Source organism: Giraffa tippelskirchi, chromosome 14 (assembly GCF_054371585.1).
Source record: "Giraffa tippelskirchi isolate mGirTip1 chromosome 14, T2T-mGirTip1v1.2.pri, whole genome shotgun sequence".
NCBI classification, from domain to species: Eukaryota; Metazoa; Chordata; class Mammalia; order Artiodactyla; family Giraffidae; genus Giraffa; species Giraffa tippelskirchi.
The window spans coordinates 45307546-45334654 of NC_137288.1; the positions used below are offsets into that span (position 1 = coordinate 45307546).

Sequence of the window (27109 nt, forward strand, 5' to 3'; positions counted from 1 at the left end):
AACATTCAGTTTACATCTGAGAAACTTTCAGATGCTTCACTGATCATATGAACTGATCAGATATTATCTTCAACAACAGCATGAATGCATATGCCTATGTATAAAACAGACTAGCAACATATTGGTAAGATATTAGCAGTGGCTATCTATGCTGCGATTGTGAGTCATTTTAAAATTTATTAAATACATGAAGACTTGCAAACTGCTTAGAAAAGTTTGTTGCACGTAGTAAGTATTCAATATATTACATAGATATTAAACTATTTTTTCCTTTTCTTTATATGTAATTGAATTTTTAAAATTTCTATTGATGTGTGCTCAATTGCTCAGTCATGTCTGACTTTCTGAGATCCCATGGACTGTAGCCCACCAGGCTCCTCTGTTCATGGGATTCTCCAGGCCAGAATAATGGAGTGGGTTGCCTTGCCCTCCTCTAGGGGATGTTCCTGATCCAAGAATCAGAACTGTCTCTTAAGTCTCCTGCATTGGCAGGTGGGTTCTTTACCACTAGTGCCACCTGGGAAGCAGCACAGGTCACTAAAGAATACACAACTGGGCTCCTGACTCAGACGTGGGGGCTTAGGAAATGTGTCCCAAAGCACAAGAAAACAAGCCACAGCGGATTCTAACTGTTTGAGTTAACGGAGGACAAACTGCTGATGACGCTGTCACTGGGAAGGCAGTGGGTCCATAAGAGTTTGGGGTCTGAAGACTGGGACTTGCCCACAGAGATAAGCTATGTGCTTAGAAAATTTACTCCACCTCTCAGCTGTTTCTTCCTCAGCCCTCTTCAGTTCTCAAAATTCTCATCATGTGAGGAAATCGATGCTGAAGTATTCTTGAAATAAGAGAAAGCAAGCTTGCCAATTCTTCCTACTAGTTACTCTGAATCAACCTCTGGGCTTCCCTGGGGGCCCAGTGGTAAACAACTGCCTGCCAATGGAGGAAACACGGGTTCGATCCCTGGGTCAGAAAGATCCCCTGGAGAAGGAAATGGCAACCCACTCCAGTACTCCTGCCCGGAGAATTCTATGGACAGAGGAGACTCATGGGCTAGAGTCTATGGGGTCGTAAAGAGTCAGACTTGACTTATCAACTAAACAACAACAAATCAACCTCCAGCCTTACAAGCTTGACTGACACAACTTGGGAACATCATTTCTTACCCCAAGTCCCAGTCTGTCGTGGATACCCAATGAAGACACTTAAATTTGCATCCTAAATTAGATTTCCACTGGTGCTGTTTTGTGTCCCTGTGGAATTCATACTAGTATATTTCTGGAATCTGTTTCCAGGACCAAGAGAAGCCTTCACCCCCTGCAGAACAGATGTTCAGGCCTCACCTCTGACTGTGGTGAGACCTGCCCTCTGACCGGGCCCTTCCTCTGTCCTCAGGAATCTCTCACCCCTAAATGAGATTGGCATGCTCCTCTCTGCAGCCCTCTTGGGCTTCACGCTTTGCCACATTCATCCTTTTTAAAGCATTTTATTTATTTATTTATATTTTGGCCATGCCACACCCCGTGTGGGATCTTAGTTCCCTGACCAGGGATTGAACCCCTCCCCCCTGCAGTGGAAGCGCAGAGTTTTAACCACTGGACCACTAGGGAAGTCCCTACCACATTCGTCTTAAAAATTCCTATCCTCACCCCTTTCTCCTTGAATTACTTGGTTTGCCTGAAACAATGGGAGAATTTAGGGCAGGAGGCCAAGGCCTCTCAAGTAACTCCACAAAGGCGACACCCAATTTACGTGAATGAGCTATAAATTAGCTTCGTCCTGTGGTGATGTGATAACCCATGGGGTTTGGCCAGGGTACACAGGCTGTTATACGGATTTTTTAAATGACAGTTAATAACAAATTTTAACGGCACAACTTAAACATGCAGAACGTTTAGAGACAGAAAAAGTACAAAGGACAGAGCATAAGGGTACCAATCATTACAGTCTTCATGTTTTCTAAACAGATCAACCTTGTGAAAATTGGAGAAAATGTTTCACTAATAAATCACTTCATCCAAAAACGGCTTGAAGGTTTACTCACCTGCCTTAGCCCTGGATGGATAAATAGTTATACGACCAGATACTGCTTCAGTTCCAGGGTTTATATATCTTAGAACAACACGAAACAAGGAGAGACTTGACTTCCCCACATTTAACATGATTCTTACTTCATTCTGAAAAATACCAAAAACCCATAAAGTATAAAAGAGACAACTGGTTAAAAGAAATGTTAGCCAAACAGTGACTTTATTCAAAAGTTTCACTACTGGGCTTCACTACACACACACACACACACACACACACACACACACACACACACACACACACACACACACTCACTCAAATACATACACACCCACTCAACAAGCACCAAGTGCACTACACACACACACACTCACTCAAATACATACACACCCACTCAACAAGCACCAAGTGCCTAACTCTGTGAACGATGAAACCAGGCAAGTCAGCCAATCAATTAAAATCACTTACAATTAAAGTCACAGTGAAAACACACTCCTCTCAGCAACTGAGCTCCTCTTTTGACCTTTTAGCAATCAGGCATACAGAGCGGAAGGGTAGATGAATTAGTTTAGGAAAAGCCACAATGACAGGGGTAACCACCACTGGCTGGGAGAAATAAAAAGACAGAAGAGACGGAAAAGAAAGTGTATTAGAGCGCACCACCAGCTCCATCAGGAGAGACAACTCCAGAGTCTACTTCACATACATAACACTTGAAACAAACAGAAACCAGTGGAGGCAAAGGAGAGGTTGTGAAAAAGTGAGTGTTAGTCACTCAGTCGTGTCCAACTCTTTGTGAGCCCATGGACTGTAGCCCACCAGGCTCCTCTGTCCATGGGACATTCCAGGCATGAATACTGAACTGGGTAGCCACACCCTTCTCCAGGGAATCTTCCAGACCCAGGGATCAAACCCAGATCCCCTGAATTGCAGACAGATTCTGTACCATCTGAGCCAGCAAGGAAGCCCAAGGAGAGGTTATAAGACCCCAAATACATCAGTGATGAAACCTGGAGGTAACTAAAATACACCTGCCAAATAATATGGAATTTATCTCAATCCCTATAGGAGAAAAACACGGGCTCTCTGCTAGGGACAGGGAATTCTACTGGTCCCCAGGCCCCTGGTCCTCATACAATGTTCTGTAAGTGTTGCTATGCCCATGACCTTGAAGGAGAGTCTAGACTACTTCAATTCTGAACCACAGACCACATGTCCAGATCTAGCTGCATCCCAAGGAAAGTTCATGAAACATGGAAATTTCTAAATCAGTAGTTCTTTAGGCCTTTCCTCCAGCTCCTTTGGTTGAAATGAAGGGGATTTTTATTGAATGAGACAGCGATGACAGTAAAGACTGGCGCTAAGTAGAATCCCTTGCTCTGGGAGAAGGGGTGGCAGCCAACCTACTCTGAGGATCTCCATGGCCCTCACAATTTGATAGAATTCATCTTTAAGGGTTGATTCTAGGGCTTCCCTGGTGGCTCAGATGGTAAAGAATCTGCCTGCAATGCAGGAGACCCAGGTTTGATGCCTGGGTCTGGAAGATCCCCTGGAGAAGGAAATGGCAACCCACTCCAGTATTCTTGCTTGGAAAATCCCATGGACAGAGGAGCCTGGTGAGCTACAGTCTGTGAGATCCCAAAGAGTCAGACACAAGTGAGGAATTAACACCTTCACATCTTTAAAGGTTAATTCCACATTGGAAAATAATAATGTAAGAATGTATTAAGGGCAGAGTAAAGTAAGTGGTGATTCCAGGCAATACCACCCAAGTTCTCTGACTAAAAATACTAACAGAAAAATCCATCATTAGAAATTCATTCGTTTGTGTTAACCAGCTATTCTTTCAAACTGCAAATACCTGGGAGGAGGTAAATACCTTAACTGGGCTCTTAGTCACTCCACTCACATCCTATTATGACTCAGTGGAATTCACTGCCTTTTTCTGAACAGTGGAGTAAGAGTAGGGAACCAAAGAATTACTATATTTGGGGAAAACAGAAAACAGTGAAGTATCTAAGATTGCTGCTGCTGCTGCTGCTGCTAAGTTGCTTCAGTCGTGTCCGACTCTGTGCGACCCCATAGACGGCAGCCCACCAGGCTCCCCCGTCCCTGGGATTCTCCAGGCAAGAACACTGGAGTGGGTTGCCATTTCCTTCACCAGTGCATGAAAGGGAAAAGTGAAAGTGAAGTCGCTCAGTCGTATCCAACTCTTAGCGACCCCATGGACTACAGCCCTACCAGGCCCCTCCGTCCATGGGATTTTCCAGGCAAAAGTACTGGAGTGGGGTGCCATTGCCTTCTCTGCTAAGATTGTTAGGTACTGTTAAAAAAAAAAGGCAACCTAGATAGGGGACTTTGCCAGGCGAGTAGCAACATTAGAATCAATGAGGGCTCCTAGGGAATTGTGAGCAGATCCCTGTTTCTCTAAGAGCTGCCTGATTTTTTAAGTTATTTTATCTATCTATCTACCTATCTACCTATCTAGTTGTGCCAGGTCTTAGTTGCGGCACACAGGAACTTCAGCTGCAGCTTGCGAACTCCTGGTTGCAGAATGTGGGAATCTAGTTCCCTGACCAGGGATCGAATCTGGGCCTCCTGCATGGGGAAGCTCAGACTCTTAGCCACTGGACGACCAAGGAAGTCCCTGGCTGTCTGACTTAGAAATAGCAAGTCCTAATCCCAGATCTAAGGACACATACTGACTTACAACTATCATCAACTGGCGTTTTTATTCTCAATTTCTCCACTAAGCAACAGCTTAAAGAGAACAACCTCAAAGAGAAATTCTAAGAACAAAACTACTCAATGACAATACAGAAATGTTACAAATGTTGTGTAAATTCCAAAGGCAAACAGACAATGTGTAAATTCCTTAGTTATTCCGCTGCAAAGCCAAAAGAAATGGATACAGTAGAGAGGACTGAAGGAAAGGAGAAATATGAAAAGAAAAACGGAATAGCACTGACTACAACTGCTCCTCTATCTCAGTTTATGTCCGTATAGTAATTCAGAGTTTTAAAGATAATTTTTTAAGTATTGGTCAAAGGTCAGCAATATAGGTTTTATTAGCATTATTTGCAACTCATTTTTATTCTCCACAAATGGCTTTAAAGAAAAAGGTCTCTAATGTTAAAATAGAGCCTAATCTCATTTGGGAGACATCTTTTTAATAAAAAAAATTTTTTTGCCACACCTCGAAGCATGAAGGATCTTAGTTCCCCAACCAGGGATCGAACCCAAGCCCCTGCAGTGGAAGTGCAGTGTCTTAACCCCTGGACAGTGAGGGAAGTCCCTGGGAAACTTCTTAGAAAAAGAATAGAGCTGACAGTCAACATATTAGACACACAACAGGACATAATTTCAGTTTAGTATTACCTAAATTTATATAGTCAGAATAAAGAGGAGCAGGTTTGTGAAAATTTCTTTCTTTAAGGGATTATCTCCTCATACATTGCTTATTTTGCACACTGTTTATTTTGATTTGACAATTTTGTGTTTTTTTTAAATGTTGGAGAAAACCTTTCTCACTTATGGTTTTTCTCTTACTTTTGTATGTGCTGTAAACTTTTTAGACAATAGTCTGTGTGTTACTTTTAAGAATTATTTTTATTATGTTGAAATTTAAAAGTTGCACAATTTTTAAAAAAGTCTCCAGGGATAAACACCATCTTTAATCGCTTCATTTTCTGATTTGGTGACCAAATTAAAGTAACAGTAAGCTGTGAAATCGATATATACGCTTAATATAAAATCCAACCTTAGGCCGAGCCCCATCCATACTCCACAGAACAAGAATCCTGGAGTCAGTTGTGGGGAGAGTCCACCTTTTAGGGGACTCGCTGAGAGGGCTTCGGGTGAATGCCTGGGTGGCTCTGCCCTGAGGCGGGTCCCCTTGGCTGCTCACCTGCACTGGAGTCATCTGAGCGTAGCCCCTCCAGCTGAACTCTGGAAACTCCAGGGGATCAAATCCAAACCGAAGTGCTCTTCCACTAGGTGTAGCACCGTCTTCAATCTCGTACCTCATGTGATGCAAATCCGGGAAATAGTAGTTGTTTTCAGGCCTTTTATAAATAAAAGGTAAACGAGCATACAGTGAAGTGAGGTTCATTGATAACCCAAATATCCTTTAATTCCAGTAGGTGGCACTAAAAGAACTCCCCTTAATTAACAGAACACATTAAATGTGGACAAGGGAAAGAGGCCCCCTGCTTTTTCTCTAAATTATTGCTTTAACTCATGTAAACATTCACAACAAATACATCCAATTCCTACTCATTCCAGTTAGAGAAAATAATTAAGCAACCCAGTGACGGCATCCTCTGAAATGTTCTAAATGGTGACCAACCATTTAGCAAAGCCAAACTGGGTTATTTGCTATAAATTCATTCTTTTATATACTCCTATTCACTGATTACATAAATATTAATGTCTTTGCCAAGCACTGTTGCTAAGCAGCACAGATGTAACAGTGAACACGACAGTGAAATTTTACTGTGAATACATATTACTTTCTGACAAATACTTTCCTAAGCTAAGTTTACAAGTTAAATACATTTTCTCTACATACGCATGTGTGTTTTGATCATTAGAATGACTTTTCTGTGCCTTGTCTTCTCTTACTGTGTGCCTGTAAATGGACTCAGGAGCCCAATATTGGTAACCACAGAGAAGGAACAAAATCATTCTAACACAGGACTTCCCTGGTCGTCCAGTGGTTAAGACTCCACACTTCCATTGCAGGGAGTACGGGTTCCACCCCTGATTGAGGAACTAAGATCCCACATGCCACTTAAGAAAAGTCAAAAAACAAAACCAAAATATTCTAAACCTTCTCTGACATTCTATATTCAAACAACTTTAAGTCCTTCAGAATGGCAGGATTTTGACAATCCAATCCCAAGCTAATAGGTGTTGATGGATTTAAAGCCATAAAGACCAATTAGTCAAGGAAAATAAAAGGTCTGCTCCTATACTGCAAGTAGAATTAGGAGTGCTTACAATTTTTCTGGAGCTAATTTATGAAGAGTCCTAAAAATGTTCATTCTCATTGACCTAGTAATTCCACTTTGGGGAATATTTTCTAAACAATGATTTTATAGGGTCAAAAATTAACATAAAAGAATGTCTATAATAGTGAAAAACTTGGAAACAATACAAATGTACAATTATTAAATAATCAAAGAAATTTTAAAATATTATGTAACAATATTTTAACACTACTTAATTACAATGGATAATGTTCATGATATCATCTGAAGATGTTGATATAAATTACATGAAACAAATTCAATACTAATTTTTATTCATAGAAAAAGCCCAGAAAACATACAAAAAAATATTAAAAGGGGTTATCTCTGGGTGGTAGAATGAAGACTTCCCTTTGCCTTTTTACTTTCAGGTACTCCTTAAAATTTTACAATGAATACATATTACATTATCACAAAAACTTTAGAAAACAAAGTGAATGTGAATGCTTTCTAAACTTACAGGGAAAAATAAAAATGCAGATTATAAACAAACATTTGGAGGAACTGAGGGAAAAAAGATGCAAGATTTATCAACCTGGAAGAAAGGTGGTGTGGCATCTACATTTCTGGTTTGCTAACCTTTTATTTCAGTATTATTCACTCCTAAATCAAAGGACAATTTAAATCCCATATGTATATAGGTGGAGCTTCCCAGGTGGCGCTAGTGGTAAAGGACCCGCCTGCCAATGCAGGAGACATAAGAGAGGTGGGTTCCATCCATCAAGAAGATTCCCTGGAGGAGGGCATGGCAACCCACTCCAGTATTCTTGCCTGGAGAATTCCGTGGACAGAGGAGACTGGTGGGTTAGAGTCCATGGGGTTGGAAAGAGTTGGACACAACTGAAGCGACTTAACACAACACAACACATGTATATATGTATTGACTGTAATGTCAGTATTTTGGCCTCAGGATAATTTGGGTAATTTATTCTGACACATTACTTCAACTTCCAAATTAGCCAATCACCTACACAGAGGGAAAGAGAAAAAACTCATGCTGGTTAAATAGGGGGAAAGCTCACTTTATCAACAGGAGGGAGGAAAGAGGCAAAACATGGGTGGAAAATGTTTCTGAGCCAATTCACCAAGTTCCTCTGTTCCATCGTAAACCTCGCTGGTCTACAGGAAAACAAAACTACAGATGTGCCCTTCTTCACACTCATTTTATTATGAGCCCCGGTGACCACCATTTATTTAGAAAGGACAGGAGAAAGCACAGCTGAGCAGCTCTGAGCCTGAGAACTCAAATGCTGGGAACATCAAGGAAAAAGAGAGATGTTTGATTCTATCAATAAATAAGACGGTTCACTTGACTACATTAAAGATCTCTTTATTAACCTGGTGACAAGGCAGAAACAGTGAAGATGAGATTTAGAAGAACTTGCATGTCACAGGAGTTTCAGCAAATGATTCAAAGTCAGCATAGTAAAAATTAGATTTTTCCTCCCTCCATGGAGGGACACTTACGGAGGGATCATGGTTTCAGACAAATATAGAAACTGCTAAACAATCAGGACAGAGGCTGCGTGCGCCAGACCCACTGTAGTCCCTCTGGGACCTCAGTTTCCACTTGGCTCCCTTGCTCCTTCCATTCATTGTGATTGGCTTCTGCATGAGACAGGGGACTTCCTCCCATTCCTAAAGCTGTCTTACCCCCCAGCACCCAAGCCCCACAGTCATGGGTCCTGAAAAAGAAGCAGAAGGCGCAAGTGCCGGGCTCCTCCAGGCTGGCAGCTCACATGGATGTTCAGCCATGAGAACCCACCTCCTGCCTCCAGCTTGAGACTCGCCCACCTGGCTTTCTGCACCTCTGGGAACTTTCCAGTGAGGTCACTTTGTGATCTGCAAAGTGGAATCATTTTAGGGCAACTTTATACCTCCTGCTTTTTTTAAAAAAAAATATTATTTTTTGATGTAGACCTTTCTTAAAGTCTTTATGAATCTGCTACAATATTGCTTCTTGTTTTATGCTTTGGTCTTTTTGGCTGTGAGGCATGTGGGATCTTAGCTCCCTGACCAGGAATCAAGCCCACACCCCTTGCTTTGGAAGGCGAAGTCGTAACCACTGGACCACCAGGGAAGTCTCTTTACCTCCTGCTTTAATTGGACTCACAGACGAGTGTCTAGACTGCAAATGACAGCACAGCTTCATTTCCTGCGCTCTCACCATGGGACTGCTTCTCTCTCCCCAGGACCATCAGCACAGATGGGACTCTGAGAAAGACTTCACAACATCACAACACAAAGGCATCTCCCTGAGGACTCACCACTGGCAGGCCTTCCCCATGACGTGCTCTCGGCACTGGCAGACTCCGGAGGGCCCGCTGCATACAGGGGTGATGGCTCCACCGATGTCACACCGACACCCTGAGAGTCAGGAAACGGCTGGGGTCACCCATCACAACATCTCCAGGCTGGAGGCCTTCCCTCCCTCTATGAGGAGTGGAAACCAGGAAGCCCAGGTTGCCTTCTTTCCCCGGGCGCATCTTACAACCAGGAGGTATTTGAAATTTGTAGGAAAATCCCAGAGTAAGATGGCATGCCCCGCCCCAAGAGTCCACCTGAAAAGCAGAGATGCACTGGTAGGCCACTTCCAACCCTGCTGTACCACGTAAGGTGACAGCAGCCCAGGAGCTAAACACAACTTCACAACACAGTATATTGTAAACAGTAGGTGCTAAGGAGAGGCTGCTTGAAAGATATCAGAGTAGCCTTGTGGGGTGACCACTCCTGCAATTGTATTAATTAACATGGTATATTATCTTGTGTGAACTTTTTTAATATTTCAAATTTATCTTTAAAATGACTAAGTCTTGATGTTATTTACATCTCCCCCAGGGCTTCTCCGCACCCCAATTATGATTTTTTATAATTGACCCAACAGTGTGCTGGTAGAAGACAAGGGGAAGCGGCTCTGGCTGAAATTTAAATTTACTACTCGTCTTAAGGGAATTTTGGCCAATTTCCCTAGACAGAACATTTCAGTCCCATTCTATCAGAAAGTCAGCAAGAAGACAGTGAACTCAGAAGCAAGGTTACTCTGACTGTCTTCGCCCATCAACCTTTCTGCCTTACACAGGAACCCCTGGGTTAATTTACCTTGACACCCAAAGTAATTGCTCTTTTCCAAAGCAAAATATCCATCTTCACATGTGTCACAGGAATCGCCACCAACATGGGACTTACAATGACAGTCACCATCTAGCTGCAGAACAATGAGTATATGACAAAATTTGGTGAGATTACAGAATTTGCTGGGCTTTCCTGGTGGCTCAGATGGTAAAGAATCCACCTGCAATGCAGGAGACCCAGGTTTAATTCCTGGGTCAAGAAGATCCCGTGGAGAAGGGAATGTCAGCCCATTCCAGTATTCTTGCCTGGGAAATCCCATGGACAAAGGAGCTTGGTGGGCTACAGTCCATGGGGTAGCAAAGAGTTGGACACAACTGAGTGACTTTCACTCCCTTTTAATAGAATTTGCTAATCTTCAAGATTTCAAACTGGCTTGTTTTGTCCTATGAAGCAGGGTAGCCGGGATCTGAAAACTCCCATGAAGATGGCCACATGCTATGCAATTACAGAGGTACTAACCCCCTCCTGCAGAAATCCCACAATTAACTGTTATTATATTCTACCAGCATCCCAGGAAAAACTGGCCCACATTACCTGCCCACACTCTCCAATTCCGCTCATGGTTCCCGCCGGGTGGCATCGGCATTCTGAGAAGAGAAGAGAGCATTCTTGGACCAAGGTTACACAAAGGCCAGTTTTGCCTCTAGGTACAGGACACACTAGTAATAATACAGGTGCAATCACTTTCCAGCATGCTCCAACAGAATTCCAGTTTGCATCCGTCAGGCCTAAAACTGGATTGCTTCCTGGGCTCAGCAGAACCTAACAATTGGATCAATACCATCTACCTACAAGAAGTACTGATTTGTTTATGACCACTCATAAATGTCATGGGATTTTTAATGGAATCTAAGGTCAAGGTTATTACTGATATGCTTACATGAAAATATACCCTATTGAAAAATATTCACTCCACTGAGCTATCGTTAGCTTGGTGTTTTTCAGTTCTATCCTGGCTTCCATCTAAACAAAAAATGAAAATAAAATGAAACCAGAAAGTGTGGATTATAAAAACAAGGCGGAAAAACCATTTATCAAGCAGCTGCCATCACAAACAACATGATACATATGGAAACAGGATATAAATCCCTTGCTGAGATTTCGAAAACGGTAGAAGTTCTGCCAAAAGTCGGGGGGTGAGACATCAAAACATTTATACAGAATTTCAAACAAACTGAATGGATTAAATCAATAGCTCTTTTGTCAGTTGAGTCACTGAGGTAGAGAAAATTAAGAGGAAGTTTCACTGTATTAAAAACACTGAACATAGGAAACCTTACCTGAACATCCATCGGGGTTTTCTTTGGCCAGATTCCAATATAATGGTTTGCAGATGCTACATGAAGGACTTTCAACATGAAGCTTGCATTGGCAATGGCCCTTTAAAAGAAAATTAATCATCTGACAGCTTAGAATGAAGAGGTTCCCAAACAAGCATTCTAAGCAAATCTGGTCACAGAAATATATTTCAGTCATGAAAAGTAAATTAAGTATATTCAGGGGGAGTGAAAGTACTGGGATGATTTTAACAATCTGCTAATAGCTTTTGTTTTACTATTTACTGATTTGTTATACACAGAATCCATATATGTGCTTAAAACAAAATTGGAAAATTCAGAATAAGAAAAAATTTTAATGATTCTTATTTACAACACTGTCATTATCTGTGGATTCTGTTACGCCGGGGATATAAATCTAAATGGAAAATATCTGAACATTTAATTTGCTGAGATTGAGTAGAAAATTAGATTTATCTGCAAGCATGTTTATAATGTGCAAGAGTCACCTCCTTGCTTAAACATCATCGAGTCCCACAGTGAGGACAGAGAACTTTCTCCCACTTTCCCTCCAGAGCCTGGAGTTCCAGCTTTTGCAGGCTCTGAGGCTAAGAAGATAGATAATTTCTAAAGTGCTTAGAAAATGAATCAGAATGCCACAGCACTGTGCTTGGAGTAACATCAAGTAGACTACAATTACTCTGTACACAGACAGCTTAATTAAACGTTTACTGGGCTTTGATTTTCTTAATTTTAAAACACATATGTCAGGCTTATGTGCAGGTCTCTAGGGAGGCAATGCCTTCAGAGGAACACTAGGACTCTACAATTCTACAAAAAGTTTAAATAAACCATATTCTTTTGTTTTTGACCAAAAGAAATTACAATATCATATACGTACTTTGAAAAAGAGCAAGACCCTCTTCAAGCAATTCAGCTTCAGGTCTTATTTTAATTTACGTTTAATTCAGGAAGCTCACAAATGTGTCAGTCTCAAATAAATATCAGGATAATAGTTAGAACTGCAACCCTTTAACAATCTTCTACTTACCAAACTGGAGTCCAGAGTTCCGGCTGGGTCACAGACATTGCTGGAGCCTGGATATGATGTATAAATAGTTACATGGTGTAGAAATGTCTGGGGTTTTAATGTTCATTTGTCCCTTTGTTTTGATGTTTTGAGGTTGTTTTTTTTTAAGTTTTCCTTGTTTTTAAAACTAGCGCATCTATATTTATATTTTTTGATAGATGGGTGGCAAGGACTTTGCATGTATTCAGTTGGCCAAAAAGTTCATTTGCATTTTTCTGTAACATCTTATGGTAAAACCCAAAAGAACTTCTGGGCCAACTCAGTAATTCAGAAAAAGACACCTCTAACAGCTTTCACGGTCCTTACTCCCCAAATCACCCTTTTGGACACTGAACGACTCTCTTCCCCGCCTCCTCCTAAAAGTTCATTTCTTTTTTTTTTTTTTTAAATAAATTTATTTATTTCAGTTGGGGGCTAATTACTTAACAATATTGTAATAGTTTTTGCCATACATTGACATGAATCAGCCATGGGTTTACATGTGTTCCCCTTCCTGGACCCCCCACCCACCTCCCTCCCCATCCCATCCCTCTGGGTCATCCCATTGCCCCGACCCTGAGCCTTTGTCTCATGCATCGAACATGGAATGGTGTTCTCTTTCACATATGATAATATACATGTTTCAATGCTATTCTCCCAGAACGTCCCACCCTCACCTTCTCCCTCAGAGTCCATAAGACTGTTCTATGCATCTGTGTCTCTTATTCTGTCTCGCATATAGGGTTATCGTTACCATCTTTCAAATTCCATATATATGCATTAGTATACTGTATTGGCGTTTTTCTTTCTGGCTTACTTCACTCTGTATAATGGGCTCCAGTTTCATCCATCTCAATAGAACCAATTCAAATGTATTTTTTTTAATGGCTGAGTAATATTCCATTGTGTATATGTACCACAGCTTCCTTATCCATTCGTCTGCTGATGGACATCTAGGTTGCTTCCATGTCCTGGCTATTGTAAACAGTGCTGCGATGAACATTGGGGTACACGCGTCTCTTTCAATTCTGGTTTCCTCGGTGTATATGCCTAGCAGTGGGATTGCTGGGTCATATGGCAGTTCTATTCCCAGTTTTTTAAGGAATCTCCACACTGTTCTCCATAGTGGCTGTACTAGTTTGCATTCCCACCAACAGTGTAAGAGGGTTCCCTTTTCTCCACACCCTCTCCAGCATTTATTGCTTGTAGACTTTTGGATAGCAGCCATTCTGACTGGTGTGAAATGATACCTCATTGTGGTTTTGATTTGCATTTCTCTAATAATGAGTGATGTTGAACATCTTTTCACGTGTTTGTTGGCCATCTGTATGTCTTCTTTGGAGAAATGTCTGTTTAGTTCTTTGGCCCATTTTTTGATTGGGTCGTTTATTTTTCTGGAATTCAGCTGCAGAAGTTGCTTGTATATTTTTGAGATTAATTGTTTGTCTGTTGCTTCGTTTGCTATTATTTTCTCTCATTCTGAAGGCTGTCTTTTCACGTTGCTTATAGTTTCCTTTGTTGTGCAAAAGCTTTTAATTTTAATTAGGTCCCATTTGTTTATTTTTGCCTTTATTTCCAATATTCTGGGAGGTGGGTCATGGAGGATCCTGCTGTGATTTATGTCGGAGAGTGTTTTGCCTATGTTTTCCTCTAGGAGTTTTATAGTTTCTGGTCTTACGTTTAGATCTTTAATCCATTTTGAGTTTATTTTTGTGTAAAAACAATGCTAGGGGAAGGTTCATAGCAATACAGGCGTACCTCAAGAAACAAGAAAAAAATCAAATAAATCAACTAACTCTACACCTAAAGCAACTAGAGAAGGAAGAAAGGAAGAACCCCAGGGTCAGTAGAAGGAAAGAAATCTTAAAAATTAGGGCAGAAATAAATGCAAAAGAAACAAAAGAGACCATAGCAAAAATCAACAAAACTAAAAGCTGGTTTTTCGAGAAGATAAACAAAATTGACAAGCCATTAGCCAGACTCATCAAGAAACACAGGGAGAAGAATCAGATCAACCAAATTAGAAATGAAAATGGAGAGATCACAACAGACTCCACAGAAATACAAAGGATCATAAGAGACTACTACCAACAGCTATATGCCAATAAAATGGACAACTTGGAAGAAATGGACAAATTCTTAGAAAAGTATAACTTTCCAAAACTGAACCAGGAAGAAATAGAAGATCTTAACAGACCCATCACAAGCACGGAAATCGAAACTGTAATCAGAAATCTTCCAGCAAACAAAAGCCCAGGACCAGACGGCTTCACAGCGGAATTCTACCAAAAATTTAGAGAAGAGCTAACACCTATCCTACTCAAACTCTTCCAGAAAATTGCAGAAGATGGTAAACTTCCAAACTCATTCTATGAGGCCACCATCACCCTAATTCCAAAACCAGACAAAGATGTCACAAAAAAGGAAAACTACAGGCCAATATCACTGATGAACATAGATGCAAAAATCCTTAATAAAATTCTTGCAAACAGAATCCAACATCATATTAAAAAGATCATACATCATGACCAAGTGGGCTTTATCCCAGGAATGCAAGGTTTTTTTAACATCCGCAAATCAATCAATGTAATACACCACATTAACTAATTGAAAGATAAAAACCATATGGTTATCTCAATAGATGCAGAAAAAGCCTTTGACAAAATTCAGCACCCATTTATGATAAAAACCCTCCAGAAAGCAGGAATAGAAGGAACATACCTCAACATAATAAAAGCTATATATGACAAACCCACAGCAAACATTATCCTCAACGGTGAAAAATTGAAAGCATTTCCCCTAAAGTCAGGAACAAGGCAAGGATGCCCACTTTCACCACTACTATTCAACATAGTTTTGGAAATTTTGGCCACAGCAATCAGAGCGGAAAAAGAAATAAAAGGAATACAGATAGGAAAAGAAGAAGTAAAACTCTCACTGTTTGCAGATGACATGATCCTCTACATAGAAAACCCTAAAGATTCTACTAGAAAATTACTAGAGCTAATCAATGAATATAGTAAAGTTGCAGGATATAAAATTAACACACAGAAATCCCTTGTATTCCTATACTCCAATAATGAGAAAACAGAAAGAGAAATTAAGGAAACAACACCATTCACCATTGCAACAAAAAGAATAAAATACTTAGGAATATATCTACCTAAAGAAACAAAAGACTTATATATAGAAAACTATAAAACACTGATGAAAGAAATCAAAGAGGACACAAACAGATGGAGAAATATACCGTGTTCATGGGTTGGAAGAATTAATATAGTGAAAATGAGTATACTACCCAAAGCAATCTATAGATTCAATGCAATCCCTATCAAGCTACCAATGGTATTTTTCACAGAACTAGAACAAATCATCTCACAATTTGTATGGAAATATAAGAAACCTCAAATAGCCAAAGCAATCTTGAGGAAGAAGAATGGAACTGGAGGAATCAACCTGCCTGACTTCAGGCTCTACTACAAAGCCACAGTCATGAAGACAATATGATACTGGCACAAAGACAGAAATATAGATCAATGGAACAAAATAGAAAGCCCAGAGATAAACCCACGCACCTATGGACACCTTATCTTCAACAAAGGAGGCAAGAATATACAATGGAGAAAAGACAATCTCTTTAACAAGTGGTGCGGGGAAAACTGGGGAAAACTGGTCAACCACTTGTAAAAGAATGAAACTAGGACACTTCCTAACACCATACACAAAAATAAAAGTTCATTTCTAAATGACAAAAAGGAGACTGGGGAAAGGAGTCTAGGATTTGAACATCCTTAGAATTATCCAGAAGAGGGCAGTATTATACAAAGAGTGTTTTTTGGTTTTTTTTTTAATTGTCCAATTGGATGCTGGGCTTCCCTGCTGGCTCAGAAGGTAAAGAATCTGCCTGTATTATAGGAGACTGGAGTTTGAGGGTAGATCCCCCTAGAGAAGGGCATGACAATCCACTCCAGTGTTCTTGCCTGAAGAATTCCATGGACAGAGGAGCCTGGTAGGCTACAGTCCAGAGTCATGGACACGACTGAGCGACTAACACACTAACGATTAGCTGTTATGGAATTTGTAAGTACATTTTTTAGTTAACCAAGACTTACTTCTTTCATTATCACAGCCCCCTTGCTCTCCACCTGTACTAAAATTATGTCTAAAATTAATTAATTTCTTGCCTTAGTCAAGCTCATGTTACAAGGGGAAGAACCAGGCAGATTAGGGTCAAAAGTGAAGCAGTGACCTCAATTACAGGAAAAAAACTATTAAAAATTCCAACATATGGAGGCTAAACAACACGCTTCTGAATAACCAACAAATCACAGAAGAAATCAAAAAAGAAATCAAATTATGCATAGAAACGAATGAAAATGAAAACACAACAACCCAAAACCTATGGGACACTGTAAAAGCAATACTAAGGGGAAGGTTCATAGCAATACAGGCGTACCTCAAGAAACAAGAAAAAAATCAAATAAATCAACTAACTCTACACCTAAAGCAACTAGAGAAGGAAGAAATGAAAAACCCCAGTGTCAGTAGAAGGAAAGAAATCTTAAAAATTAGGGCAGAAATAAATGCAAAAGAAACAAAAGAGACCATAGCAAAAATCAACAAAACTAAAAGCTGGTTTTTCGAGAAGATAAACAAAATTGACAAGCCGTTAGCCAGACTCATCAAGAAACAACGGGAGAAGAATCAGATCAACAAAATTAGAAATGAAAATGGAGAGATCACAACAGACTCCACAGAAATACAAAGGATCATAAGAGACTACTACCAACAGCTATATGCCAATAAAATGGACAACTTGGAAGAAATGGACAAATTCTTAGAAAAGTATAACTTTCCAAAACTGAACCAGGAAGAAATAGAAGATCTTAACAGACCCATCACAAGCACAGAAATCGAAACTGTAATCAGAAATCTTCCAGCAAACAAAAGCCCAGGACCAGACGGCTTCACAGCGGAATTCTACCAAAAATTTAGAGAAGAGCTAACACCTATCCTACTCAAACTCTTCCAGAAAATTGCAGAAGATGGTAAACTTCCAAACTCATTCTATGAGGCCACCATCACCCTAATTCCAAAACCAGACAAAGATGTCACAAAAAAGGAAAACTACAGGCCAATATCACTGATGAACATAGATGCAAAAATCCTTAATAAAATTCTAGCAAACAGAATCCAACAACATATTAAAAAGATCATACATCATGACCAAGTGGGCTTTATCCCAGGAATGCAAGGTTTTTTTAACATCCGCAAATCAATCAATGTAATACACCACATTAACTAATTGAAAGAAAAAAACCATATGGTTATCTCAATAGATGCAGAAAAAGCCTTTGACAAAATTCAGCATCCATTTATGATAAAAACCCTCCAGAAAGCAGGAATAGAAGGAACATATCTCAACATAATAAAAGCTATATATGACAAACCCACAGCAAACATTATCCTCAACGGTGAAAAATTGAAAGCATTTCCCCTAAAGTCAGGAACAAGGCAAGGATGCCCACTCTCACCACTACTATTCAACATAGTTTTGGAAGTTTTGGCCACAGCAATCAGAGCTGAAAAAGAAATAAAAGGAATACAGATAGGAAAAGAAGAAGTAAAACTCTCACTGTTTGCAGATGACATGATCCTCTACATAGAAAACCCTAAAGATTCTACTAGAAAATTACTAGAGTTGATCAATGAATATAGTAAAGTTGCAGGATATAAAATTAACACACAGAAATCCCTTGCATTTCTATACTCCAATAATGAGAAAACAGAAAGAGAAATTAAGGAAACAATACCATTCACCATTGCAACAAAAAGAATAAAATACTTAGGAATATATCTACCTAAAGAAACAAAAGACTTATATATAGAAAACTATAAAACACTGATGAAAGAAATCAAAGAGGACACAAACAGATGGAGAAATATACCGTGTTCATGGATTGGAAGAATAAATATAGTGAAAATGAGTATACTACCCAAAGCAATCTATAGATTCAATGCAATCCCTATCAAGCTACCAATGGTATTTTTCACAGAACTAGAACAAATCATCTCACAATTTGTATGGAAATATAAGAAACCTCGAATAGCCAAAGCAATCTTGAGGATGAAGAATGGAACTGGAGGAATCAACCTGCCTGACTTCAGGCTCTACTACAAAGCCACAGTCATCAAGACAGTATGGTACTGGCACAAAGATAGAAATATAGATCAATGGAACAAAATAGAAAGCCCAGAGATAAACCCACGCACATATGGACACCTTATCTTCGACAAAGGAGGCAAGAATATACAATGGAGAAAAGACAATCTCTTTAACAAGTGGTGCTGGGAAAACTGGTCAACCACTTGTAAAAGAATGAAACTAGAACACTTCCTAACACCGTACACAAAAATAAACTCAAAATGGATTAAAGATCTAAACGTAAGACCAGAAACTATAAAACTCCTAGAGGAAAACATAGGCAAAACACTCTCCGACATAAATCACAGCAGGATCCTCCATGACCCACCTCCCAGAATATTGGAAATAAAAGCAAAAATAAACAAATGGGACCTAATTAAAATTAAAAGCTTTTGCACAACAAAGGAAACTATAAGCAAGGTGAAAAGACAGCCTTCAGAATGGGAGAAAATAATAGCAAATGAAGCAACAGACAAACAATTAATCTCAAAAATATACAAGCAACTTCTGCAGCTGAATTCCAGAAAAATAAACGACCCAATCAAAAAATGGGCCAAAGAACTAAACAGACATTTCTCTAAAGAAGACATACAGATGGCTAACAAACACATGAAAAGATGCTCAACATCACTCATTATTAGAGAAATGCAAATCAAAACCTCACTGAGGTATCATTTCACACCAGTCAGAATGGCTGCTATCCAAAAGTTTACAAGCAATAAATGCTGGAGAGGGTGTGGAGAAAAGGGAACCCTCTTACACTGTTGGTGGGAATGCAAACTAGTACAGCCACTATGGAGAACAGTGTGGAGATTCCTTAAAAAACTGGGAATAGAACTGCCATATGACCCAGCAATCCCACTGCTGGGCATATACACTGAGGAAACCAGAATTGAAAGAGACACGTGTACCCCAGTGTTCATCGCAGCACTGTTTACAATAGCCAGGACATGGAAGCAACCTAGATGTCCATCAGCAGACGAATGGATAAGGAAGCTGTGGTACATATACACGATGGAATATTACTCAGCCATTAAAAAAAATACATTTGAATCGGTTCTACTGAGATGGATGAAACTGGAGCCCATTATACAGAGTGAAGTAAGCCAGAAAGAAAAACAACAATACAGTATACTAATGCATATATATGGAATTTGAAAGATGGTAACGATAACCCTATATTCGAGTCAGAATAAGAGACACAGATGCATGGAACAATTTTATGGACTCTGAGGGAGAAGGTGAGGGTGGGACGTTCTGGGAGAATAGCATTGAAACATGTATATTATCGTATGTGAAACAGAACACCATTCCATGTTCGATGCATGAGACAAGGGCTCAGGGTCGGGGCAATGGGATGACCCAGAGGGATGGGATGGGGAGGGAGGTGGGTGGGGGGTCCAGGAAGGGGAACACATGTAAACCCATGGCTGATTCATGTCAATGTATGGCAAAAACTATTACAATATTGTAAAGTAATTAGCCCCCAACTAAAATAAATAAATTTATTTAAAAAAAAAAAAAAAAAGTGAAGCAGTGACCAGCAGTGGGTCTGGCAGCTTTGCAGGCTTCTCTGGGAGGCTGGCCACACACACAGGTGGAGAGGAGCCCACCCTCCAGCCATCTGCGGTCTGCCCTACCTTGGCAGTGGGGGAAATCAGAGGCGCCTGAGAGACACCTGTCACACCGCTGGCCCGTGATCCCCGGCCGGCACTCGCACTGTCCAGTCACTGGGTGGCAGGCTGTCTGGTAGGACCCAAGGGCTGAACACTGGCAGGCTGGATGAAAAGACCTCGGTCAGACCCACGGCAGGGGCACCTGGGACCCGCGTGAGAGTACGGAGGTGGGGCCCGAAAGACTCAAAGGCAGTTCCAGCTTCACCTCTAATCAGACTTGGAACCTGAAACAGTTCGCTCTGTTGCTCTAAACCACAGTTTCCCCTTTTTTAAGTGGGAATTATATTAGCATCTACTTGATAAGAGCCCAGTGGGGTGGAACTCCAGGAGAGGGACTAGAGAATTAGTGACATGGTCCTAAGAAACCAAACATAAGAGAGAAGAAGAAACAGGCCTAGTGTCGCTCAGCCAGCTCACGTCAGACAGCAGGACAAGGACTCAGCTCTTCAACTATCCGGGCTGGCATCCTCCGAGGCCCCACATTCCCTCCAGGCCTGTCTGCAGAGATCAGGTCCCTACCCAGGGGCAGACAACTGAGGAAATGTTCTTGGGCTCTGGGGTGGTTTATGCTTACATGTTGCCTAGGCTGTAGGGCTCAGATGTTAGCTCAACACCAGTCCAGGTACGGCTAAAAAGGTGCTTTGTTAGATGTGGCGAACATGTAAGTATGCTGACCTCGAGTAAAGCAGGTTACTCTACACAGTCTGGGTGGGCCTCATCCCATCAGTTGAAGGCCATACGAGAAAAGCATGAGGTTCGGGAGGAAGAAGGAATTTCGCCTCCAGACGGCCTGTGGACACCAGCTGCAGCATCAACTCCCCCTTCCCTCCTTGGGTTTCCAGCCTGATGGTCTGCCCTGCAGATTTTAGATGTACCAGCCCCACAAACACCTGCGCTGATTCCTTAAAATAAATCTACCTATATCTACATCTATCTATATCTATAGATATAGTAGGTCCCTTACATACAAACCCTCAAGTTGCAAGCTTTCAAAGATGCAAATGTGTGTTCCTCCAATGACAGGCACAAGTGAAACTGCAGCCTGCCCTCCATCTCCTATTGCTGACGATCCTTCAGCTCTACCATCTCCCACCTCCTCTCCCTCCCCCAGTCAGTAACTCTTCTTGCCTGTTCAGGTGGTGTCAGCCCCTGTATGCCAGCCCTTGTACTGTACTACTGTACTTTTCAAGGTACAGTACTATAAGGTTAAAAGTGCTTTCTTTATTTTTCATGTTTGTTTTTTATGTATTCTTGGTGTGAAAAGTATTATAAACCTATTACAGTATGGTACGGGGGCTTCCCTGGTGGCTCAGATGGTAAAGAATCTGCCTGCAATGTGGGAGACCTGGGTTTGATCCCTGGGTTGGGAAGATCCCCTGAGGAGAGCATGGCAACCCACTCCAGTATTCTTGCCTGGAGAATCCCCATGGACAGAGGAGCCTGGCGGGCTACAGTCATGGGGGCACAAAGAGTCAGACACAACTGAGCAACTAAGCACACAGAATACAGTACTATATAACCAACTGTGTCAGTGGGGTACCTAGGCTTACTTTGTTGGACGAATGAACGCGCTCTAGAGCCGGAACTTGTTCACAGGTGGGGGATTTACTGTACAGACATACATCTTATGGGTTCTGTCCCTTTGGAGATCCCTGACACAGGTCCTCTCTGCTCTTCTTCCTTTAAGGAAAGGAATGCAGAGAGCAAACACTCATGCTGGCAGTTGGAGCAGCAACAGGAGCCTGGAGCAACAGAGGACACAGCTCTAGCCAGCATCACATGGGTGAAATTAACACTGACTCCTCCCAGGACCAGAGGGGCTGTCTAGGGAGCCTCAGAAGATGCAGATACACTCTAGAGGTGAAAACAAAGACACGGCCATAAACGCAGGTACATTATTTTAAATCGTGAATGACTCAATCTGGCATCACACTTTGGGTTTCTATCCAGCTTATTGATGAAAGCTGCCAGATCCCAAACCCAAACCCCAACACTGGCAGCCTATTTCCCACTCTTGGAAATCCCACAAGGCTTTGTAAATGTTTTAAATCTCCTCGTTGCTTTGATACAGGTCCTCATGAGTTTCTGGAATCTTTTCTTCTCATCTGCTCTTCACTGTGCTTCTGCTTTGAGATACTTTGATTCTCAAAGAATATTTTAAAAAATGATGCTATTAAATAATACAAGGAATCAGGGAGCCTGTCTGCTGTGTTTCCCTCAAATCTGCCAGCCTCAAGCACAGTCCTGGTCTTTTTTCTGGTTGTTTTTCACTCTCTCAGTCATTTCTAACTCTTTGCAACCCCACGGACTGCAGCACGCCAGGCTTCCCTGTCCTTCACTGTCTCCTGGAGTTTGCTAAAACTCACATCCATCGAGTGGATGATGCCATCCAACCATCTCATCCTCTGTCGCTCACTCTCCTCTTTCACCCTCATCAAGAGGCTCTTTAGCTCCTCTTTGCTTTCTCCCATTAGAGTGGTATCATCTGCACATCTGAGGTTGTTGATATTTCTCCCAACAATCTGGATTCCAGCTTGGGATTCATTCAGCCTGGCATTTCGCCTGACGTACTCTGCATATAAGTTAAATAAGCCGGATGACAATACACAGCCTCGACATACTCCTTTCCCAATTTTGGACCAGTCCATTGTTACATGTCCGGTTCTAACTATTGTTTCTTGACCTGCATACAGGGTCCTAGTCTCTATGACATGCCAAAAAGATATTTATTAAATGAAGGAATAAGCAACTATTGAAATCCTTTTCCGGGTCCAGCCCTGTAGTTCAACTGATATGTGTTTTCTCGTTGAATCTTGCAACACTGCTGTGTGAGGCACTGCTCTGGGGAACACCACCCTCTTCCCTGTCAGTGAATAAACTCACAGAGTGAGGCAACACTGCCAGATGACACGTAAATTGCGAGGAAAAGAGAGCTCCTTATTATTTCAGGGGTGCTCTCGATGCCCAGGACTTTGGAGCTCTTCCTTCTGTTGGAAGAGCAGGCTGGCGCCTTCTCCATCAGAGCCACAAAGTCAGCATTTCAGTTCCATCGTAGTGAACACCCTCCACCTCTCTGGCTAACTGATCAGACCTACAGAAAATCCCAAGGCTTCTTCCAACTGCCTCAATGTTCTAGACAAACACTGAACTGCAAAGCGAAGGGCCAGTTGAAAGCAAAATTGCACAGAACTTGGCCCATCCTTCTGGACTTGGTTTTCCCCCTTGGAAAGGCTGGGAGAGGGCTCTCCCGGGGACATTCCAGGTTAGAAACCTCCCCCTACACTGCCACCTGCCATCCGCTGGTGCATCTGGCCTCCTTCCAGGGCCAGTTTGTCTGATTTGTGAGAATAAGCTGACATGTAGCAAGAGGTTCGACATGCACTGGTAACATATATATAGGACTTTTCTAAGGAACTACCTGTAACCACAATCCAAAGACTATGGCAAATTCCAATGGGGACAGTTCAGGTCCCGGGACACTGAGGTTTGGGGGCAGCTTCACTGTGACAGGCTTCAGTGCCAGCCATGGGAGGCCCCCATTCTCTACACTCCCACCCTCCTGGTCTCTGCTCTAAGTGCTGACTAGCAGCTACTTAGCAAATTGCACAAGGGAAAAAGCAGGAGGAGGAAGGAAGAGGAAAAGAAAAATCAAGAAGGAGAAGAAGGAAGGAAGGAAGGATGGACGGAGAGGATGAAAAGGGAACAATACCTCCCGCCCTCCCCCGCCAAAGGACCAAGTTCACAGAGAGCCTCCGTGTGTTTTCCGGTTGCAGGTCAAGTGCTGAGCCAGACGTCAACACAAACATAAAACTGAAATACACAGAGACAATTCTCGTCATGGCCTCACATCTATGATCTGACTTTCAGCTCCAATCAAGAACACTGCAAGCACTTCAGTGAATCCAAAATAAAATGAGAAGGAGACAGCCTTGCGCTTAAAGTCTGGAGCAAATTAAGTTAATGCAAAACATAAATGCTGGACTGCAGTTGGCAAGAACTATTAGGAAGAGTTTTAGGATTCTTTTTAAGACGATTTAAAAAAATTTTTAAAGCAACGTAGAGCAAAGCCACACAAGCATTCTTTGGCTAGACTATATTGGACCCTCTGATGTAGCATTTGTGGCTACACTGGTTCGATTCTAAAATTCCATGGGTCAAGCAACCAACTTCATCTAAGAAAGATTGAAAATTGAAATACTGGGTCAGACCTTGATGCTAGACCAAATTCAGATTTCATCATGTCTGGCCTTCAGCCACTGGCTTCAACACAGCCCAAAGGCGGAAAAAAAAATTGAAAGATCACAAAAGCTGTTAGAAAAAGCTAGTACTACAGAAAGGAGATCATTGGCAACAGAATGTGAGAGCATCCCAAAGGCTTCCAGAACCTAATGGCTCAAATCTGGAAGAACAAACTTGGCGGCACACCTCTCCATGCCGCCAGGAACGAGGCTGCCCTGATCTTTCTCCTCCTGTTTTTTGTCAGACCTCATCTTCACTGTTCATAACCTTGCCTGCTCCTAACACAAGCCCCTCTGGGATTGGTCCCCAAAAAGTCAAAGTATAGTCGCTCAGTCAAGTCTGACTCTTTGTGACCCCATGGACTGTAGCTTGCCAGGCTCCTCTGTCCATGGGATTCTCCAGGCAAGAATACTGGAGTGCATACCCATACCCTTCTCCAGGGGATCGTCCCAATCCAGGGATCGAACCCAGGTCTCCCACATTGCAGGCAGATTCTTTACTGTCTGATCCAGCAAGGAAGCCCAGATTGGCCCCTTATGGACCTTGAAATGGAAGGTCTCCACCTCGTCTCCCACCTGCTAGTTCTTCTTCATTTTGTCAATGAGACATTCGGTGCCTACAGCTTAAATTAGAAATGTAAGCATCCCCACCTCATGCTCTAAAACTTCATTATTTGGGATGTCCTTCCATGGAGAAAATATACCTGCAAGTATGAGGTTACCACACCAGACCAGAGTCAACTTAGTACTGAATCTGCCTCTAGGATGATTCAAACAACTCCTACTGACGTCTCAACGGGAAACAGACTGGGTGTTCCAACTCCTAATACTGAACTTCTCTGGTGGAGGTCAAGGCACAGAAAGTAAAGATACCCCATTCCTTTCCTTACCCTCCCATCTGCCAGGTGATCCAAATCTCTGGTCAGGGATTGGTGAGGGTTTCTGTGGCCCAAGAGGCCAAGGCTGAGAAGCGGGACAGAGGATAGAGAGAGGCCCAGGACAGGTCGAGGGACGAGGAGGAAAAGCAAGTGGGGATGTGGCATACAGACATCTGTGCATACAGGGAGGTCAGCCAGGATTGGGGTTACAGGCTCTTAAAATTATGTACAGCAGCAGTCCCCAACCTTTCTGTCACCAGGGACCAGTTTCATGGAACATAATTTTTCCATAGGCTGGGGCAGGGGAGGATGGTTTGGGGATGATTCAAGCATATTACATTTACTGTGTGTGTTATTTCTATTATTACGTTGTGATACATAATGAAATGTTGGAGTTAAGATACCTTGAATTAACTTGGGATTTATCTTATGGGTTTGGTTCAAGCCCTTAGTTCAGAAGAGTGGGGAGCCATTCCCTTCTCCAGGGGATCTTCCCGACCCAGGGATCGAACCTGAGTCTCCCACACGGCAGGCAGATTCTTTACTGTCTTAGCCACCAGGGATGCCTGCAATGGGGGAGGACCCAGGTTCAATCCCTGGGTCAGGAAGATACCCCTGGAGAAGGGAATGGCAACCCACTCCAGTATTCTTGCCTGGAAAATCTCATGGACAGAGGAGCACGCCAGTCTACTAGATCGGGTCGCAAAGAGTTGGACACGACTGAAGCAACTTAGCACACATGCATCACTGACCGCACACCTATTGTTCTCCAGGGCCTGGGCCAGACTCCTCGCTCTCCCTCCCTCCAGCCCCTTGAGTGACTCTTACTAGGATGGGAGACTAAGAGACCAACCAAGTGGAGAAGCAGGAGACTGTGGTTTTGCATGTGCTGTCCTCCTTCTCGGAATCCCCAGCCTCCTCCCCCTGGTCTGCCTGGCAGGTTCCTAAACACTGTTCAGGTACCACCTCCTCCCCAGAGCCAACGGGTATGACCCCTGGGGAGGAGGAAGGGTAGGGTTGAAAGACAAAATACGAGAGGTGACATGGCCGGGGTAGGAGGACAGTCATGTGTTACATACATATATGAGCCAGCAGCTCTTTCATTTAAATGGTAGGCCACACAGTTCTGCCAAAAGGAGCCTCTGAATTTCCTTAGGAGGAAACTTATCTCAGGGGACTGACAGTCACTATATTCATGTTGCTCACTTACCTTGGCAAATAGGGAAGGAGTAGAACCCCGAGAGGCAGGCGTCACACCGAGCGCCACCCACGCCAGGGCGGCACAGGCACCTCCCTTGAGCATCACAGATTTCAGGGAGAACTCCTTCCAGGTTACAGTCACAGCCTATGAAGAGGAAGAGACGTTCAGAGGGGTTCTCCATCCTTCATCCCTTTGTGTGTTTCTCCCTTCACCCAGGTGTCTGCCATGGAAACCCAGATTCTGAGTTATCTATAGTTTATATCCAGTCCCATTACTTCAAAGCAAATAGATGGGGGAAAAAGTGGAAACAATGGCAGGTTTTATTTTCTTGGGCTCCAAATTCACTGCAGATGGTGACTGCAGCCACGAAATTAA

The 27109-nt window shown here is 42.2% G+C and overlaps 1 protein-coding gene across 5 annotated transcripts in view; it reads right to left on the reverse strand.

Annotated features, from left to right (window-relative positions):
• The window catches only part of LAMA3 (laminin subunit alpha 3), a 257192-nt gene that overhangs the window by 135165 nt on the left and 94918 nt on the right, over positions 1-27109 (reverse strand). For 3 of the 5 annotated variants that reach the window (XM_081563204.1, XM_081563207.1, XM_081563203.1), the window contains exons 12-20: positions 26744-26878; positions 20382-20519; positions 12519-12565; positions 11471-11570; positions 10725-10777; positions 10158-10263; positions 9326-9425; positions 5936-6092; positions 2045-2177 (exon numbers count right to left, since the gene is read on the reverse strand). In XM_081563204.1, the coding sequence (XP_081419330.1) occupies positions 2045-2177; positions 5936-6092; positions 9326-9425; positions 10158-10263; positions 10725-10777; positions 11471-11570; positions 12519-12565; positions 20382-20519; positions 26744-26878 (969 nt within the window). The remainder of the gene's footprint in view (positions 1-2044; positions 2178-5935; positions 6093-9325; positions 9426-10157; positions 10264-10724; positions 10778-11470; positions 11571-12518; positions 12566-20381; positions 20520-26743; positions 26879-27109) is intronic. The other 2 variants (XM_081563208.1, XM_081563206.1) reach the window with 1 other exon arrangement.